The sequence below is a fragment of the Protopterus annectens genome, chromosome 2.part2 (assembly GCF_019279795.1).
Source record: "Protopterus annectens isolate FY-2018-M chromosome 2.part2, PAN1.0, whole genome shotgun sequence".
In the NCBI taxonomy this organism is placed as follows: Eukaryota; Metazoa; Chordata; order Ceratodontiformes; family Protopteridae; genus Protopterus; species Protopterus annectens.
The window spans coordinates 748,250,292-748,270,082 of record NC_056730.1 but is presented as its reverse complement, the minus strand read 5'-3'; the positions used below and the strand labels follow the sequence as shown (position 1 = coordinate 748,270,082).

Below are 19,791 nucleotides of genomic sequence, written 5' to 3'. Positions count from 1 at the left end.
ATATATGTGTGTGTGTGTGTGTGTGTGTGCGCAAATATGTATATACTACATATGTAAGCACGCAAACTTAAAAGTTACTTGTTTATACAGAAGGTACAGACTAAAAGGGGCTGAGATAAACATAAGACCAACTTACAACTTGAAACACATCATTCAGCTGGACAGACTTCAGTGACTCCTAACCAAGAAATTCACATATCTCAAGTCCCTTAGTTATTTAGACCAACTGGCCAGGCACTTTTTCTCTTGGTATTCTGTTTCCTAGCTACGTCTCCACTGTGATCAGGGTTTGATCTTTCAAAGCACACAAGATCCCGCCACCTAGACATACTATGTCTTCATAGAAAAAGAAGTTATGTACTGACCATAACGTTCCATCTGTACTGTCAAGTTTCACTTCTCCTTATATATGGGATCCGGATCCAATCCATCAGATCCGACTTGGCCGTTACGAAGCTCGTGACAACCAAAAAGCTCTTGGATACCTTCCCTTAACCACAATACATCCCTCCCCATTACTTCAGATCTTGTTTGCTAGAACCTTAACATTTTAGTTTTTAATCTCCCAAAATATTTTAAAGGAAACCATTTCTGCAGTATAGGGAAAAACAACCTCAGTAATCCCATGCAACCAGGAACCCAAAGGAAGGGGGATGGAGATAGGGGATGTGAGGAGAGATGAAAAACCGGCAATACAGATGGAACGTTATGGTGAGCACACAACTTCTTTATCTGATATAGTCAATTTTTCATCTCATCCTCACATATGGGACCGATTTACCCTGGGTGGACTCACAGGATAATGTTCTGCAGAACCATCGACCCAAAGGAGGCTCTTCCCCTGGAGTCCAAATCTAACTTCTAATGAGTGATAAAGGTATGAAAGAAATATGGATGGACAATTTCCTACAGTTTCTCCTGCCAGTCAGGTTGAAATGGGCATCCTGAGACACTATAGCAACTGCCTCATATACACAGACAACCATCTACTTCTACCACCTAGGAAGACAATTTGTGACAGATGCAATTACATTAGGAACCTAGAGTCCATGCTCTCTACCTCTCAAGCCAGTGTATCTTGCACCTAAAAGGTTGTCAGCACAATCACTACACCTCAAACACCACCCACACTTAACAACACACACCCACATATGTGGAGGTCCTCCACATAAACATACCCAAACAAGGCAAAAACACACGCGATCTCCACAGCCCTCCAAACCACATACCACGCATAGTCCACACATCTGTGTCTCACAGCCACTAAGGCTTCACCATAAACCCAACATATTAGTCATAGGAGACTCCACTGTGAGACACACAGATGTGCCTCTCACCAGTTTGGATAAAGCGAAAGTCACTGTTAGTTATCCATCAGGTACTAGAATCCATCATATCACATACGCACTCAAGTCTCTCAACAACAGGTATTGTTATGACTCTGTCATAGTCTATGTTGGCAAGAATGGCTTGAGGCATACCTCTCTGTACTATATGAAGAGAGACATGATTGAGCTCGCTGATTATGTGTCTCACGCAGGCATGTCCCTAGCCTTAAGCAGCATTCTGCTGTCACCCAGAATGATGCCTCGATACAAACAGAAAATGATTGACTTTAACAATTGGCTTAGTTTATGGTGTCATTCCAGGGGGATCCAGTACCTGACAGCCTGGGAAGATATGATCTACAGACCACGATGCTTTGCCAGAGATGGCCTGCATCTGTCTCCCCTGGGCTTCAGGCTTCTAGCAAAGGCACTTGCCTCCCCCATAGTGCCTTTTTTAGGAAAAGTCCTGAAGTCGATAAAACCAACATAAAAATTTCAACAAAATGCATATTAAAGGTCATGCTTCTAAATGCTAGGAGTCTAAACATGAAACTGCACTCATTGCAGGGATTCTTAACCCTGGAAAATGTTGACATTTGTGTAGGTCACAGAAACCCGGTTCAAAGCTGCGGAGAGCACTCCAGCCTTACCTGGTCACTCATCCTATTATACATTCAGACCCCAAATTGTGGGCAGTAAAGCCAAAGGAGATTGAGTTTCAATATACATTAAAGACATACACACCTCAAGGCTGGTCAAACAGTATGATGCACAGGAGACACTCCTGGTACAGTTAACCACTTGACAAGCCCCTGCTGAAATCATAGCTAGCTACCAGTCCCCAAATCTGAATCAAGATTCCCAATCCACCTATTTGGACCTGTTCGAATCTATCAAGATTCAACCCTTTACCCTGATCCTGGGTGACTTTAATGTCCCAAACACAGACTGGAAGAACTACTCATGCCATAACACAAATGCCCAGAGATTCCTATATTTTGTCCATGCAAATGCCTTGGAACAGCTAGTTGATACCCCCCACAAGAGGTGATAATATATTGGACTTGGTATTAGCCAACATGAGTAACCACTGCAGCATCCCTATAGTATCATCCTCCCTGGTAAGATCCAACCATAAAGAGGTCACTTTCGAAGTCACCATCTCCCCCAACCTACTTCTAGCTAGGATCAGACATAAAAACTTCTCCAAAGCTGATTACAGCCTTCTGAGGGATGGTATAAACAGCTTCACAGCTCCCTCCCCCTCTGTAGAAACTGGCATCAATGTCCAAAACTACACCAAAGCACTATACAAGCATTTATATACATGCATGGAATCAGGAATACCCAACAGGACTAAATCAGCCTCCACAAGGAAGAGTAAACCATTCTGCTGGACATCTGCAATAAATAAACTCTACAACAAAAGGAAAAAAAATTGCTGTCCAAGACCAAGAATGAGCAGGTGCCCAATTGGAAGCAATGTCTCCTTAGCCTGAACAAGCAAATAAGAATAAGATAAGAGTCCAAATTGGCCACATCTACTAGAGACAATCATAAGGCCTTCTTCACATATGTCTGCAACCTCAAATAAAGCACCCAGATCTGTTAAGAACTGGTGGTCAAGGGCACCACATATACAAATGCGTAGATTTAGCAAACTTGCTGGCTGACAGATTCAACGAACACTTCACCCCCCGCGTCCCCCTATCAGTAAATCAGGATATCTCCAGTACCTGCCCCCTTCCCCTTATATCTAGGGAACAGGTAATCACTGCTCTCTCAAAGACAAAAAAATACAGCTTCCATGGAACCTGATAAAATACCAGGCTGCATCCTACGTGAATTCAGGCAGGAACTTGCTGCACCATTAGGCACCCTATTCAACCAAAGCCTGAGTACTGGCTTCATCCCAGCTGAGTGGAGGACAGCCATTGTCATCCCTTTACACAAAGGTGGAGCATCTACTGATCTGGGAAATTATAGACCCATCAGCCTAACTAGCCTGATCTGCAAGGCCATGGAATGGATTATCATGGACCTCATTGACATTAGCAACCTACAAACACTCAATCTCATACAGTTTGGCTTTGTCAAGGGGAGGTCGTGTTTGCTAAACCTGGTCAACATCTTTGAGACAGTTACCAAAGCCATGGACGTGGGGAAGACTGTGCACACCCTCTACCTTGACCTGGCCAAAGCCTTGACACTATTTTCCACTCGGGCATTATAGATAAACTCTCTCAACTAGACATCAAGCCATATGTTACCAGATGGGTAGCAAACTGGCTCACTGATAGAACCCACCTAGTCAAAATAGGGGAAGCTACCTCAAGCAGTAGACCCGTAAAAAGTGGCGCACCCCAGGGTTTCGTCTTGGGGCCTCTGTTATTTGGGATATACTTTTCTGAGGTGCAGACCAAAACCAGTGGGCTACGGCTGATCAAGTTTACAGATGACTGCAAGCTGGGTGCTGGCATCAATTCCACTAGTGATGTGGACATCCTCCAAGAGGGTCTCACTCAGACAAATGACTGGTGCCAGAAACATGGCCTCAAGCTGAATACCAATAAATGCACCATCATTCCCTTTGGGGAGAGTGACGTCCCCACAAATTATTACATTAATAACAACGTCCTAAGCACGCAATCAGTCATGAGGGATTTGGGCACCCAGGTTGATAGCAACCTGACATTTGACCACCATGTTGCTTCCATTGTACAGAAAGTCTTCTCCATAGTCCACCTCATAAGTAAGGGCATCTCATTCAGGGACAATGAGGTCATAACGTCCCTGTATTCTTCCCTTATAAGGCCCATTTGTGTCTTTCGGCTTTTCCCGGTTAGGGGTCGCCACAGCGGAACTCCGGTCCGCTAATGATTGGCAGTTGATTTTTACGTACCAGCTTGCCAGGCCTGACACACAACCTTCAACGAAGGTATGCCCATTCACGCATGTCTCCACGCAGAAGACACTCTAGCGGAGAATCGAACCGGACAGTGTCTTACTGTGAGGCGACAATGCTACCACAGTAAGGCCCATTATTGAGTACAATTCCCCTTTCAGCATGTACCTTGTAATCCACATGCAGCAGCTGGAGAGACCACAGAGGTTCCTCATCAAGAGAATCCAGGGCCTCAAACATCTACCATACACAGACAGGCTAAAAGCCCTATCCCTCTACTCAGTTTCACACAGACTCCTCAGAGATGACTTCTGTCTGGCATACAAAGCGATCACGGACCCCACCGTGATGGGACTGCTGCATATCCGCAAGTCAAGCTCCACTCGAGTAACTCGCACATGCGGCATCAACCTGGTCTGTGACATCAACAGGACTTGTTGGCAGGGTAGATTTATGTCCCAGAGTATCCCCCATCTATAGAATAGACTCCCTCTCCACATCAATCAGAATACCTCTTTACCCCTTTTTAAGCACAACCTGGATAACTGGATGGAAAGCAGAAAACATACCCCTGGGATTCCACCCGTGTCCCTGCTGGACAGAGGCATTGGGTGCTGACTTGATTAAACATGGGATAAACTCTTGGCTAGGATTATAAGGTCCTCAGGGCCAATAGCCTAGTAACCTCCTATGATCTTATGATTCACCCATGTGGCTGCTGCACAAATATCATCCATGGAAGCATTTGTCTGGAAGACTGCAAATATAGCCATAGCCCTGGTAGAGTCAGCTTGAATGGATATGAAAGTTTTCATGCCTTTTGAGGTGTAAATGAAAGAAATGCAACTCGAAAGCCATTTTGACAAGGTAACTTTGGAAACTGGTAGACTTTTCCTAGGGTCTTCAAAGGCAATCAACAATTGGCTTGCTTTCTGAAAATCTTTAGTACTATGTAAATAGAAACGTAACTGTCTATGGGTGCAGGACATATTCTCCCTTATTACTGAAATTAGGGAAGAAGACGGGAAAATGTATGGTCTGATTAATATTTGTATGTGAAACAATTTTGGGCAGAAAGGAGGGGATGGTACACAGAGACTGTCTTTATGAAAAACTAAATATGGAAGGTGAGAAGATAGTGCCTGAATTTCTGATATCTTTCTCGCAGATGTGATAGCCACCAAAAATATAGTTTTCCAGAATAAGAAGTTATTATCACAAGGGGCTGCAGGTTCAAAGGGCGGTTGAACAATCAGATGTAGTACCAAATTAAGGTCCTAAGGGGGAGCAGGATCATTGTGGGGAGGCCTTAACAACATGGTCCCTTTTAAGAAGGCTTTGCAAAGTTTGTGGCAAATTAGAGATAAGTTGTCTATCCCAATGTGAAAATTTGAAATGGCTGCTAAATGCACCTTAATAGTAGAAGCAGCAGCTCCACTGTTGAAAAGATGGGCTAAAAATTATAGACTAGAGTGAATAGGGGCCATGAGAGGATCCACAATGTGTTGTTGATCCCAAACTACAAACATCCTCCATTTACTCTATTTTATAGAGTTTTTGACTGGATGACTTATGGGAAGACATCAAAATATGACAGACTGGGGAGGAGAGCATAGGTTGTCTGGCAATCAGTGGTATTGGAGGAACCAAGCCGTCAGCTTGAGGTTGTGAAGGTCGGGATAAAGCATTCCTGTCTGGTGTGATAGTAGGTGGAGAAAGGGTTCCAGAATCCAGGTCTCCTTCTGTAGATGAGGTTAGAGGAAGGGAAACCAGATTTGTCAAGGCCAATACGGGACAACGAGGATTACTGCTCTCTTCAACCTTTTGGCTTTCTGAAGGAACTTGAAAATCAAGGAAATGGGGGGGGGGGCATACAATAGACCGGGAGGCCAACAGTGTATTAGAGCATCCCTGAAGGACTGCCCCAGTGGAGGTTAGAACGAAGTAACTGCTGCATTTGGTGTTTAGGGGAGAGGCAAACAGGTCACAGCAAGGCTGGCCTCGTATGCGGAAAATGTTCTCTGCTACTTTCTGGTTGAGGGATCACTCGTGAGGCATGAGAATGGCTCTGCTCAACTTGTCCGCTATAACACTGGACCTGCCCAGAATGTGCATTGCTATAAGAAAGCAGTTGGATGAGACTGCCCATTGCCATACTCTGAGAGCTTCCAGACACAGAGGGTATGATCTGGTTCCTCCCTACTAGTTTAAATACCAGACCACCAACATGATGTCTGATTGGATCGCTACCATTCCCAGATGAAGAGCAGTCTGAAATGCCTGAAAAGCTAGAAGCACTGGTCTCATCTCCAGGATGTTTATGTGAAGCTTGGCCTTGTCTGTGTACCAGGTTCCTTGGACTGTCTTCCCCACATAATGTCCCCCTACCCTATCTGGGAAGCATCCGTGGTCACCATAAACTGTGGTTGAGGGGGAAAAAAGGGTCGTTCTTGTTTCACCTGTTCTGAATGAATCCACAATGAAAGATTCCTTTTGCATGTGACTTTTACAAGAATTTGTTGAGACATTGGTTGGTGGATTACGGACCAGTGAGCAGCCAGAAGCCTCTGCAGTATCCGCATGTGAAACCTGGCTAACAGAACCAACACAATCGCTGTGGCCATAGACCCTAATGCCTTCAGAAAATGTCAGGCAGCTACCTTCTTGTTTCTGACAAATCTGTAAGTTTACCGTCTGACTGTTAATAGTTTGGAAGGAGAATGTTTTGCAATCATTTCAGTGATGTCTAGTAGTGCCGCTATGAACTCTAGAGTCCGAGTAGGTTCTAGATGGGATTCTTCATAATTTATGGTTATGCCTAGCTTGGAACATATCTGAAGAACAGAGTCTCTTGTGCGGATAAGTAGATGCCTGGTTGAGGCGGATATGAACCAGCCATCTAAATAAGGAAACACCCAGCATCCTTGTCTCAGGTGAGCTGCAACCACTGCCATGCATTTGTTGAATACTCTGGGGGAGGTAGTGAGACAAACTGGTAATAACTGGCTCCCAGCTGGAAGCATAGATATCCCCTGGTGTCCATTTTTATCTCAAAATCATACCTACTTTGTAATGCTTGGCAAAGGCATGCAAGGTACATCAAGTTGCTGCAGAACAGATTTCAACATCTGAAGAGTTTCTAAAGAAGGCTGCAAAGTAATTAAGTCTCTAGTAGAGTGAGTGTTCAGTTTGCATGGTAGTGGCTGATTATGAATGGAACAAACAAATGAAATACAATCACAGAGCCACCTGGAAAGGGATACTTTTGAAACTTTAGTCCCCAGTCTGATTGTGGAAAAGGAAATAAAAAGTTGAGAATCCTTCTTGAAAGGTTTGGATCTCATCATCTTCTTTCGGCTGTTCCCGTTAGGGGTCGCCACAGTGGATCATCTGTTTCCATTTCTTCCTGTCCTCTGCATCATGCTCTTTCACACCAACCGCCTGCATGTCCTCTCTCACCACATCCATAAACATTATCTTAGGCCTTCCTCTTTTCCTCTTACCTGGCAGCTCCATCCTTAGCATCCTTTTCCCAATATACCCAGCATCCCTCCTCAGCACATGTCCAAACCTATGCAATCTCGCCTCTCTTCCTTTATCTCCAAACTGTCCAACTTGAGCTGACCCTCTAATATACTGATTCCTAATCCTGTCCATCCTAGTCACACACAGTGCAAATCTAAACATCTTTAACTCTGCCACATCCAGCTCTTTTTACTAAAGAAGTTTTCACAATTAATCACAGGTCCAGGCTGCCTAACTACTGATATCTGCAAACTATCTCTGTTAGTACTTAGCTTTTCACTTCATTTCTTTTTTATTTTTTACTAATCTTTGCAGCAACATTCTTGGCATTATTCATATTTATAAGCTTCCGAAATTTGGCAAAGACCTCTACCTACAATCCTTATGCTGGTGTCTTTCAATACTCAATATGGATCCTAACATCCTTACTGAAATACTGACTTATCCTGGCCTGCTCTACTGGCACAGACAGATAAGGCCCTGACTATGACCTAGGTGTCCAAAGTTTATTTAGCATCTCAGATGCTTTCTGGGGGAGTCAGAGAGGAAAACAGAATGATAAGGTGGTGTCTGCTTGCCATTAAGTTTAGGGATGGGGTGATGTTTTGGCAGGGTAAAACATTCCTTTATTTACAGGATGCAAATCAGATACCAGTGCCTAAGCATGCGGGAAGATTTGTACTACAGTTCTTCTTAGGATGGAGGGGATGTTCCGAAGCCACACCTAACTGCAGGTAGTAGACAGTAAGTAATGTCAGCATTAAATGGACAGGGTCAGCCAAGAAATCCTATGGTGGCTACAGTATGAAAGATTCAGCTTCTCCACTCCTCTCCCTTCTTCTTCTTCTTTTGGCTGCTGCCGTTAGGGGTCGTCACAGCAGATCATCTGTTTACATTTCTTCCTGTCCTCTGCATCTTGCTCTGTCACACCAACCACCTGCATGTCCTCTCTCACCACATCCATAAACCTTATCTTAGGCCTTCCTCTTTTCTTGTTACCTGACAGCTTCATTCTTAGCATCGTTTTCCCGATATACTCTGCATCCCTCCTCAGCACAGGTCCAAACCAACGTAATCTTGCCTCTATGGCTTTGTCTCCAAACCTTCCAACCTGAGCTGACCCTCTAATATACATATTCCTAATCCTGTCCACCCTTGTCACACCCAGTGCAAATCTTAACATTTTTAACTCTGCCACGTCCAGCTCTGACTCATGCCTTTTTGTCAATGCCACTGTCTCCAATCCATATAACATAGCTGGTCTCACTACCCTCTTGTAGACCTTCCCTTTCACTCTTACTGGTACTCGTCTGTCACAAATCACTCCTGACACTCTTCTCCACCCACTCCATCCTGCCTGTACTCTCTTCTTCACCTCTCTTCCACACTCACCATTACTCTGAACTGCTGATCCCAAGTATTTAAACTCATCCACCTTTGCCATCTCTACTCCCTGCATCCTCACCTTTCCTCTATCCTCCCTCTCATTCACACACATATATTCTGTCTTAGTCCTGCTGACCTTCATTCCTCTTCTCTCTAGAGCACATCTCCACCTCTCCAGGGTCTCCTCCACCTGTTCCCTACTCTCACTACAGATCACAATGTCATCAGCAAACATCATAGTCCACGGGGACTCCTGTCTGATCTTGTCTGTCAACCTGTCCATCATCATTGCAAATAAGAAAGGGCTCAGAGCTGATCCTTGATTTAATCCCACCTCCACCTTAAACGCATTCGTCACTCCCACTGCAGACCTCACCATTGTCACACTACCCTCGTACATATCCTGTACCACTCTTACATACTTCTCTTAACATTCCCGACTTCCTCATACAATACCACAACTCCTCTCTAGGCACCCTGTCATATGCTTTCTCTAAGTCCACAAAGACACAATGCAACTCCTTCTGACCTTCTCTGTACTTCTCCATCAACACTCTCAGAGCAAACATCGCATCTGTAGTGCTCTTTCCTGGCATGAAACCATACTGCTGATCACTAATCATCACCTCCCTTCTTAACCTAGCTTCCACTACTCTTTCCCATAACTTCATGCTGTGACTGATCAATTTAATCCCACTGCAGTTACTACAGCTCTGCACATCACCCTTATTCTTAAAAATTGGTACCAAAACACTTTTTATCCATTCCTCAGGCATCCTCTCACTTTCTAAGATTTCATTAAGCAAACAAGTTAAAAACTTCACTGCCATTTCACCTAAACACCTCCATGCTTCCACAGGTTTGTCATCTGGACCAACAGCCTTTCCATTCTTCATCCTATTCATAGCTATCCTTACTTCCTCCTTGCTAATCCACTGTACTGCATGATTCACTATCCGCGCATCATTCAACCTTCTCTCCCTCTCATTCTCTTCATTCATCAGCTCCTCAAAGTACTCTTTCCATCTGCTCAACACACTCTCCTCGCTTGTGAGTATGTTTCCCTCATTATCCTTCATCACCCTTACCTGCTGCACATCTTTACTAGCTTGGTCCCTCTGTCTAGCCAATCGGTACAGGTCCTTTTCTCCCTCCTTAGTGTCCAACCTTTCACACAACTCTTCTTACGCCTTATCCTTAGCCTTTGTCACCTCTCTCTTTGTCATGCACCTCATCTCCTTATACTCCTGTCTACTTTCTTCATCTCTCTGACAATCACACTTCTTTGCCAACCTCTTTCTCTGTATACTCTCCTGTACTTCCTCATTCCACCACCAGGTCTCCTTGTCCTCCTTCCTCTTTCCAGATGTCACACCTAGCACCTTTCTAGCCATCTACCTTACTAGCTCTGCTGTAGTTACCCAGCTATTCGGTAACACTTCACTGCCACCCAGTGCCTGTCTTAACTCTTCCCTGAACTCCACCTCACAATTACCCTTTTTCAATTTCCACCATTTGATCCTTGGCGCTGCCCTCACACTCCTCCTCCTTTTCTTGATCACCAATGTCATCCTATAAACCACCATCCTATGCTGCCTAACTAAACTTTCACCTGCCACCATTTTACAGTCTCCAATCTCCTTCAGACTGGCCCTTCTACATAAGATATAATCCACCTGTGTGCATCTTCCTCCACTCTATGCTCATCCCTCTTGTTAGAATATGTATTTACCACAACGATGTCCATCCTTTTCGCAAAATCCACTACCATCTGACCTTTTGCACTGCTTTGCTTAACACCATACCTACCCATCACTTCTTCATCCTCTCTCTTTCCTTCACCAACATGCCTACTAAAATCTGCTCCAATCACCACTCTCTCACCCTTGGGTACAGTCAGCACCACTTCATCCAACTCACTCCAAAATTTTTCTTTCTCATCCATCACACACCCAACTTGTGGAGCATATGCGCTAACAACATTCATCATTACACCATCAATTTCCAGCTTCATAAACATCACTCTATCCGACATTCTTTTCACCTTCAAAACACTCTTGGCAAGCTGTACCTTCAGGATAACCCCTACGCCAATTATCCTCCCATCCACACCATGATAGAACAATCTGAACCTGCCTCTGATACACCTAGCCTTGTTCCCCTTCCATCTGGTCTCTTGCACACACAATATATCAACCTTCCTTCTGTCCATCATATCAGCTAGCTCTCTCCCTATAAAAGTCATACTGCCAACATTCAAAGTTCCAACCCTCACTACCACAGTCCTAACCTTTACCTGCCTTCGGGCATGCCTTCCCCCTTTTCTCCTCCTTCGGCCAAGAGTAGCCCAATTTCTGCCAGCACCCTGTTGGCCAACAGTACTGGTGGCGGTCGTTGTTAACCCGGGACTCGACTGATCCGGTATGTATATCTGTACTGTTGTCCGCATGTATGATTTGGCAAAATTTTACGCCGGATGCTCTTCCTGACGCAACCATCCCCATTTATCCAGGCTTGGGACCGCCACAAAGAAATGCACTGGCTTGTGTATCCCCAGTGGCTGGGTTCTTCTCCACTCCTCTCCCTATTTATGAGAAATTGCACACACTGATGTATTTAAGGTCTTCTTAGCCAGAGGGATGGGGCCATCCTGAGAAGGGTTACGTAAAACTGCTCCTCAATGTTATGGCCATAGGAAAGGAAGGAGTCACAAGGGAAGACTGGAATCTGAAGTCAGTGATACGCTGATTCCCCCAAAAAAGAAACACACACACACACACACACACACACACACACACACACACACACACACTTACACCAGCTTTTCATATGGACACAAAAATCTGGAGGAGATTCCTAAGCAGACAGCCAGCCAGTTTTGTCAATGTTTGCATCACCTCTGACCAAGTTTCTACTGCTATCTATATACTTTCAGAATCACAGCATATCTGGAACAGCTGGAATGATTAAAAAAAATGCATTCAACTGAGTCAACTGGGATTACATGTATTTGGTTCTTAAAGTAATGGATTTCCTCCTTGTTTTATTTATTGAACTGAAGGATTACTATGTCCGCACTAGTCTTGCCAGGAGGTTTAATAAATAAAAGGGAGACATAGAAGTTGGGGCTCTAACCTCCATAAAGTCTATATTCCAAGTGAGAACTATACGTGTACTACTTGACATATACATCACTGAAGCTAGTTCATTAGTTTTAAATATATATACCACCACATTTTTAAAACAATAAAATATATCTACCCCATACACATATGAGACAGCATGTATTACTGTCGATCACTTCAAACTAAAATAACCACCGACTTCAGATCCATGACTTCCCTTTGAACAGCAAGTCACGTGCTACTTATATTAAATTTGAAACATTTTGAACAATTTCACACACTTTTACTTATGCAAGTTTTTATTCATTAGAATCACGTTTTGCTCTAGAACAATATATGTACAGTGGATATAAAAGGTGGACGCACCCCTGTTAAAATGCCAGTTTTTTGTGATATAAAAAAATGAGACCACTATAAATCATTTCAAAACTTTTCCCACCTTTAATGTGACCTATAACCTGTACAATTCAATTGAACAACAAACAAATCTGTTAGGGGAAAATCTATTAAAAAAAAAGTACAATAAGCTGGTTGCATAAGTGTGCACACCCTTAAACTAATACTTTGTTGAAGCAATTTTTGATTTAATTACAGCATTCAGTCTTCTTGGATAGGAGTCTATCAGCATGGCACATCTTGACTTGGCAATATTTGCCCACTCTTCCTTGCAAAAGCACTCCAAATATGTCAGATTGCGAGGGCATCTCTTGAGCCCTCTTCAGGTCACCCCACAGATTTTCTATTGGATTTAGGTCTGGGCTCTGGCTGGGCCATTCCAAAACTTTAATTTTCTTCTGGTGAAGCCATTCTTTTGTTGATTTGGATATATGCTTGGGGTCACTGTCATGTTGAAAGGTGAAATTCTTCTTAATCAGCACCTTTCTAGCAGACGCCTGAAGGTTTTGAGCCAAAAGTGACTGGTATTTGGAACTGTTCATAATTCCCTCCACCTTGACCAGTCCACTCCGCCCCAGTTCCAGCTGAAGAAAAGCAATCCCAAAGCATGATACTGTCACCACCATGCTTCACTGTGGGGATGGTGGTTTTTTTTGGTGATGTTTTTGCACCAGAAGTACCTTTTGGAATTGTGGCCAGAAAGTTCAACCTTGGTCTCATCAGACCATAACACATTTTCCCACATGCTTTTGGGAGACTTGATGTATTGTTTTGCAAATTTTATCCGGGCCTGGATGTTTTTTGTGTGTAAGAAAAGGCTTCTGTCTTGCAGCCCTACCCCATAGTACAGACACATGGAGAATATGGGAGATTGTTGTCACATGTAGTACACAACCAGTACTTGCCAGAAATTCCTGCAGCTCCTTCAATGTTGCTGTAGGTCTCTTGGCAGTCTCCCTGACCAGTTTTCGCCTTGTCTTTTCATCAATTTTGGAGGGACGTCCAGTTCTTTGCAATGTCACTGCTGTCCCATATTTTCTCCACTTTTTGATGACTGTCTTCACTGTGTTCCATGGTATATCCAATGCTGTGGAAATTTTTTGTAGCCTTCTCCTGATCAATACCTTTCAACAATGAAATGTGTGTGTGTGTATGTATGTATATATATACATATATATACATATATATATATATACATACACATAGAGAGAGAGAGATTCTTCAGTGGTTTACCATACCTGAAAAATTTCACAGTACTACATAACACAAGAATTCTGATCATCCTTTCGGGATAGTTCTTGTATTATACATAAAAAAGACAAGACGTCTGAAGACTCCCTTTGCAGCTCTTGAACATCATAGTTCTCATGGCCTCTGTATTCTTAAAACAGGACTGGTTGTGCCACTGTAGGTTGCTCTTCCTCCTATAACTTTAGTTTTGATGCATCTGTATTGTATAAATGAGTTTTTTTTCTATACAGCTTCCATCTTCCTCATATGTAAAAGGATCTTGATTCAGCTGCTTTACCAAATACATCAGGTTCAGACTACATACTTTCCTTTGGATTCCCACTCTGGCTCACACTTGTACATTGGTCTTGAAGTCTGTTAGTGCAAATGATTAAGGCTTCAAATTGTTAATGAGTTGCTTCCTGTAACCAGTGGGTACAGGGTTTGATTCTTTCCAACTTCATTTGCCTACTGTGCAACTCTTAGCATGGCACTTAACCAGACAGTGTTCCTAGGTCTCCCCTAAAAGAGACACGTGTCCAGTGGGATTACCTAGTTAACAAATGTATGACAGTGTCTGACATACTACTACTGTTGCTGCTGCTGCTTTCTTTTCAACATTTTCTTTACTTTAAATTAATTTTCAGGTAGCACTAATATAGCTGAAGTAGATAATCTACTGTTCAACTTTCTGCCCATCAACAGCTGAGCTGGTGACAGACTGAATATCTATAACAGAATACTGTTTTATTCTAAAACTGTGTAAGAGTAATCTTTATAACTTTTCTCAGGAGATTCTGCACTGTTTGGACAGTTTTTATTCCAGCAGCTCAAATGGAAAGTAGTAGCATAGACTGGATATTATATATCTGTCAGAATCCCCACTTAAGTACAAATCTTCTGAATTCCTGATTTGTGTACTGTGGATTACTGTCCAGAAGACATCAGATATACCTTTGTTCAAAAATATGGACAAACTCAACAATTAATACTCGCACTTCGTCTGTACATCTATTTGATTATCTTAGGAAACTATAATAATAATACACACATATACTTATTTATTAATTTATTTTTCTTTACCCAGGTACACCATCAATCACAATTGACCTGTTTAAGGCTTAGCCTATAGAAGGCTTTTTTGACATAGAGAAATCAGTCCGCACTAGAATCCAATGACAATCTAGAATTGGGTAAGCATGCATTTCTTCCTTTTGAACTATTGTTACGGTATGTATTGTAGATGACACAAAGCTGGACTACTTGATCAATGTGAGCAGAAATTCTTAGTCAAAGCACTGCATTTATTGCCCTCATATCCTTTCAAGTAGTTTTCACTGTAAATAGAGGACTATTATTTTATCAGCTTTGAACATGAACTCCTGGACACAACTGATTTCTTCCTGGAAAGAAAAAGGACTGAATTTCTTTTTTACTGACTTTTTTAATGTATGTATTTATTATTACTACTATTATTAGTAGTAGTAGTAGTAGTATTTGCTCAAGACATTCTTTCACTGTAAAACTTTTCCATAACTGCATTCCTAAATCAGTAACAGAACATCCCTGAATTATTTTACTACTTCTGTCACTGGTGGCTGTGGTATTACCTAAATAATACTTTCTGTCACTTCCTTTTGCTTCTCTAACAAATATGCTCTACTCAGCACATGTGTAATGCATAATTTCGTGACTGGTCTGCGTATCACTTTTAAATGATACTTCGGAATATTAAGTTACATTTTCTTCAGTCTTAGGGGTGTCTTGTAAAAAGACTTTCTGGATATGCTTTGCAAGAATTTGTGGTAGTTTTCTGTTCCAACTTCTTTTCCATACATACTACAATGGGATTTCTCATACCCAAACACTGATCTTAACAGCTCCTTTTCTAGCAGACAAAACTATCGCATTCACATTAGGTATTAAATATTGAAACGTATTGCATGATTCCTAGAAATTTCTTCAATGCCTGTTTGTCTTCTAGCCTTGGCACCTGCACAAGTACTAAGACATTTTCTTTATCGGGTTTCAGACTCTTTGATGTTACAATATGATCAAATCTTTCAGGCTTGTTATTCTGATTTTACATTTGCTGTTATTTAACTTGAAATGCTGGCTTCACGGTAATTAATCAAGCTTAGAGACAGCACACTAATAAAATCAACAAAAACAAAAGTGATGAAGGAATACCATCTTTAATAAAGAAGCAGCACTTTTACAGGAGGAAAGCCCCTCCCCCATGAACCCACATCCTCAAAACTCTAAATATAACAACTCCAATACAGTACGACCCTGTTGTTAACAGGAAATTTCCCTGTCTACAAGAGTTCAATGATCTTACCCATAATTCTACCTTCTATTCAAAAGAATTAGACTTGAATGATCCTGATCAATGAATCCCATTCTGATTAAAGAGCCATTTATTACACACACTCATACATTCTGACTTTAAGCTACTTTAATTTAGCATTTATATAACCATTTTGTCATTATCTTAACATGCATATACCCTCACATTATGCTATATCAATTTAGCAGCTTTATATGTTTTTTGTCGTTCATTTCTTGGTCCTGAGCTCATACTAAGAAGTCACCAACCAATTATGTTTATATCACCTTCCTAGCCTTCAATTACTTCTGTAAAAGCTCATAAAATATCTTTGTTGCTGATGAAACACCAAAGGGAAGAATAAGGATATCATTTTCCTAATTGTATGTATATGTTATAAATAGTTTGTGTGTGTGGAACTACTGAATAATGTTTTTTTTTCACTAGAAAAATGCCAGAAAACAAGAATCTTTGGATCTAGAAGTTTGACATACTCCTCACTGCGTGTATCAGCTGAAAAGCCTGAAGAGGTACATTGTTTTTGAATCCTGCATATCATTGTAGGTGTTATAAACATAACTAACTTTAACTTTTTTCTGAAGGAGAAGAAAAAAAGAATAGTAGTATTTAGAGGGAAATTGCAGTAAGTTAGTGTGAGCCCAAAACAAACGTCATTCTTCAGACATGTTTTTTTTTTGTAAGAGTACAAACTTTTACACATACTACACATGCTTATGTTACTAAGCTGACAACTACTGCCAAAGAATAAATTAAATAAACTGCATGATTCTTTAACTCATGAACATCAATGTGATGTGGAGCTGCCTAAACACATATTTGCATTCCAGAGCATGATGAAATAAGGGTCAAATTATTAAAAGAAACATAAATGACCTAATTAACTGCTGTGTCTGTATACACAGCAAGTGAAATTGCTAGTGCACTGTTAAAATAATCAACCGAAGAAATGAATGCATATAAAATAAAATGTTAGTCAAATAATAATGCAAAAATGACAAAGGTAAGGTATGTTGTAAAAGTAATGAATATGAAAAATGTGTGTGTGTGTGTGTGTGTGTGTGTGTGTGTGTGTGTGTGTGTGTGTGTGTGTGTGTAAGATTACATTCATAAAAGTCAATTATCCTTGTAGGCAATAATAATATTGAGCACATTCTATTGAAACCTGACTCTAAAACCTCTGAGATGAGCTGTATTATGGGCCCTGCATTTTCAACAAAATGGGTCTTAACCAAATGGTGTCAACAAAACAATCACACGCTATATACTTTTATTTTATTTGTCTTTTGTTGACCAGGTTAGTCCCACTATGCTAGCTGCCTCTTCTTTAGAGGAGATATGAAGCAGTATCTATATTACTAGGGGAAATTTGGCCAGGGCATCAGGAAACATCCTCTACTCTTTTCAATAGATGGGGTCTTTTATATCCGCCTGAGCTACCAAGTCAAACAAATGGGAATGGTCAACACTATTTGGTCAACATCTGCTTTGTTGATTTTTTAGTAACAGTCTTACTGCTGAACTGTAACTTATACCTGGGAAAAGCTATGAAAATGCTTACAGATTCAAATTTCAGACTCCATATGTAGCAGCTACTGTAAAGCAAGGAAACAGAAAGGTTGTCCTGAATTTTGCAGGAAAATAAACTAACAAAAGCAACTAGTAAAAGTATTCAACTTACTGGTATCATTATTTTTTGCAGATGACATTCATTTTCTAACAATCCATAGACATACTGTGTGATAACCTATAAATGAACAAAAAAATTAATCAGTTTTGCAAAGGAAAAGAGTTGAATATCTTAAGCCCAGTTTTGGAAAGATAAATAATGCATTAATGTTACGCTAGCACTTACAGTGGCAACAAATCATACAAAAAGTACAGTTATGTAGATGTTCGAATTCCTCACTGCTGCAATAGCCTTTTAGCTACATGGGTTCTATCTTGCTCAAGACACAAGCACTGGCCAGATTCATAAAGCTCTGCCTCTCTCCCACACCTTCACTCTAACCGCTAAGTGGTCAAGCCAGTGGCAGAAATTCAGTAGTCGGAGTGAAGCAATCTTCAGGACTTTCTTGCCCATACAAAGAGAACAGTGTACTCATCCTGAAACTCTAAAAGATATAAACCGAAACAAATAACTTTCTAGCCCAACCACTAACTATATACAGAAGTAGGAGGATATTGTGTGTGGGGTACAGCTATTGCAGAAGTGAGAAATTTAAATATCCATTGTTCTGGTAAGTTCATCTTACATATCTGTCCTATGTTCATCATTCTCACTGCTCAAGTACCCTTTTGGCTATATAGGTTGATTACCAAAGCACATTTAACCTGGGATGAGGAAGGATAAGGATCCAGGAGCCTGTGGAGAATGGTCCTAGTCCTGGACTTGGAAAGGGAATCCAGTTTGCAATACTTTGCAAAAGTATGAACACAGGATCAAGTTTCTGCCACTAGAATGCTTGTAGAGTCCACCTCTTTCCAGTATGTCATTGTAAATGCCAGGGCTGTAATGCAAAATGCCTTTTTTACTGCCTGGAACTGATTTACCATGGTGGGTATAATAAAAGGCAACAGCCGAGGAAACAACTTCAAAAATATTCTGTTGTACAATGGGATGTGCCTTCTTTGTCCCACAATAAGAAATAATAAAAAAATCTGCTTTTCTAAAGGAATTACTTATGTCACAACAGTCCCTGAGATGCATATACACTCCCAGAGTATGCAGAATCCCTTCCCCTCGTTTTGAGGATCTGGACAGAACACTGGAAGATTGATTGCTTGATTCAAACTCTGAAACAACTCTCACCAGAAATGAAGGATTTGTTCTTAATGAGAACCTGCTTATGTGGAAGTCCAGATACGGTTTACCCATCATGAGACCTTCTAACTCAGACACTCTTCTTACATATGTCAGAGCAATAAGAAGTACCATCTTCTGTGTTGTTGTTGTCTTTCAGCTTTTCCTGGTTAGGGGTCGCCACAGCGGAACTCTCGTCTGCTAATGATTGGCAGTAGATTTCCACAAACGCCAAGGTGATGAACCTTAAATCAACTTGATGAGCTTGTTCAAAAGGAGAAGCAGTTAATTTTTCCAGCACAAAGTTAGTTAAGATCCCAGGAAAGGGGAGGGTCCATGAGCAGACAAGTCGAAATGGCCACTAAATGTATATTTATGAAGGAGTAAGACTGACCAGAGAAAAGTAACTCAGAAATATTTCAGAACCAGTGCTACCTAATCCCTGATGGGATCTAGTTACTGGCTTGGTACCAACTCTAAAATCTTTTCCACTTGCCAATATAAGATTGCCTAGTATCAAGTTTTCCTGCTTCCTTTAGTAAACCTGCTGCATGTTGTCATGAAAGTGGTACCTAAAAGGTATCAAAACGGAATTATCCATGTAGTTAGCTGAAGCACTTTGAGAATAGGGTGTATCAAGCTCCTCCTGTCTTGTGTGAGTAGGTCCAGTCTGCAAAGAAGCTTTTGGCAACTACCCTTGGACAATACCATAAAAAGGGTAAACTAAGAATGCCTGGCCTAAAGGC

The 19,791-nt window shown here is 41.5% G+C and overlaps 1 protein-coding gene across 1 annotated transcript in view; it reads right to left on the bottom strand.

Annotated features, from left to right (window-relative positions):
• The window catches only part of FAM172A (family with sequence similarity 172 member A), a 2,873,056-nt gene that overhangs the window by 2,266,348 nt on the left and 586,917 nt on the right, over positions 1 to 19,791 (bottom strand). The window contains exon 5 of the mRNA XM_044064137.1: positions 17,924 to 17,989. Coding sequence (XP_043920072.1) covers positions 17,924 to 17,989 — 66 coding nt within the window. The remainder of the gene's footprint in view (positions 1 to 17,923; positions 17,990 to 19,791) is intronic.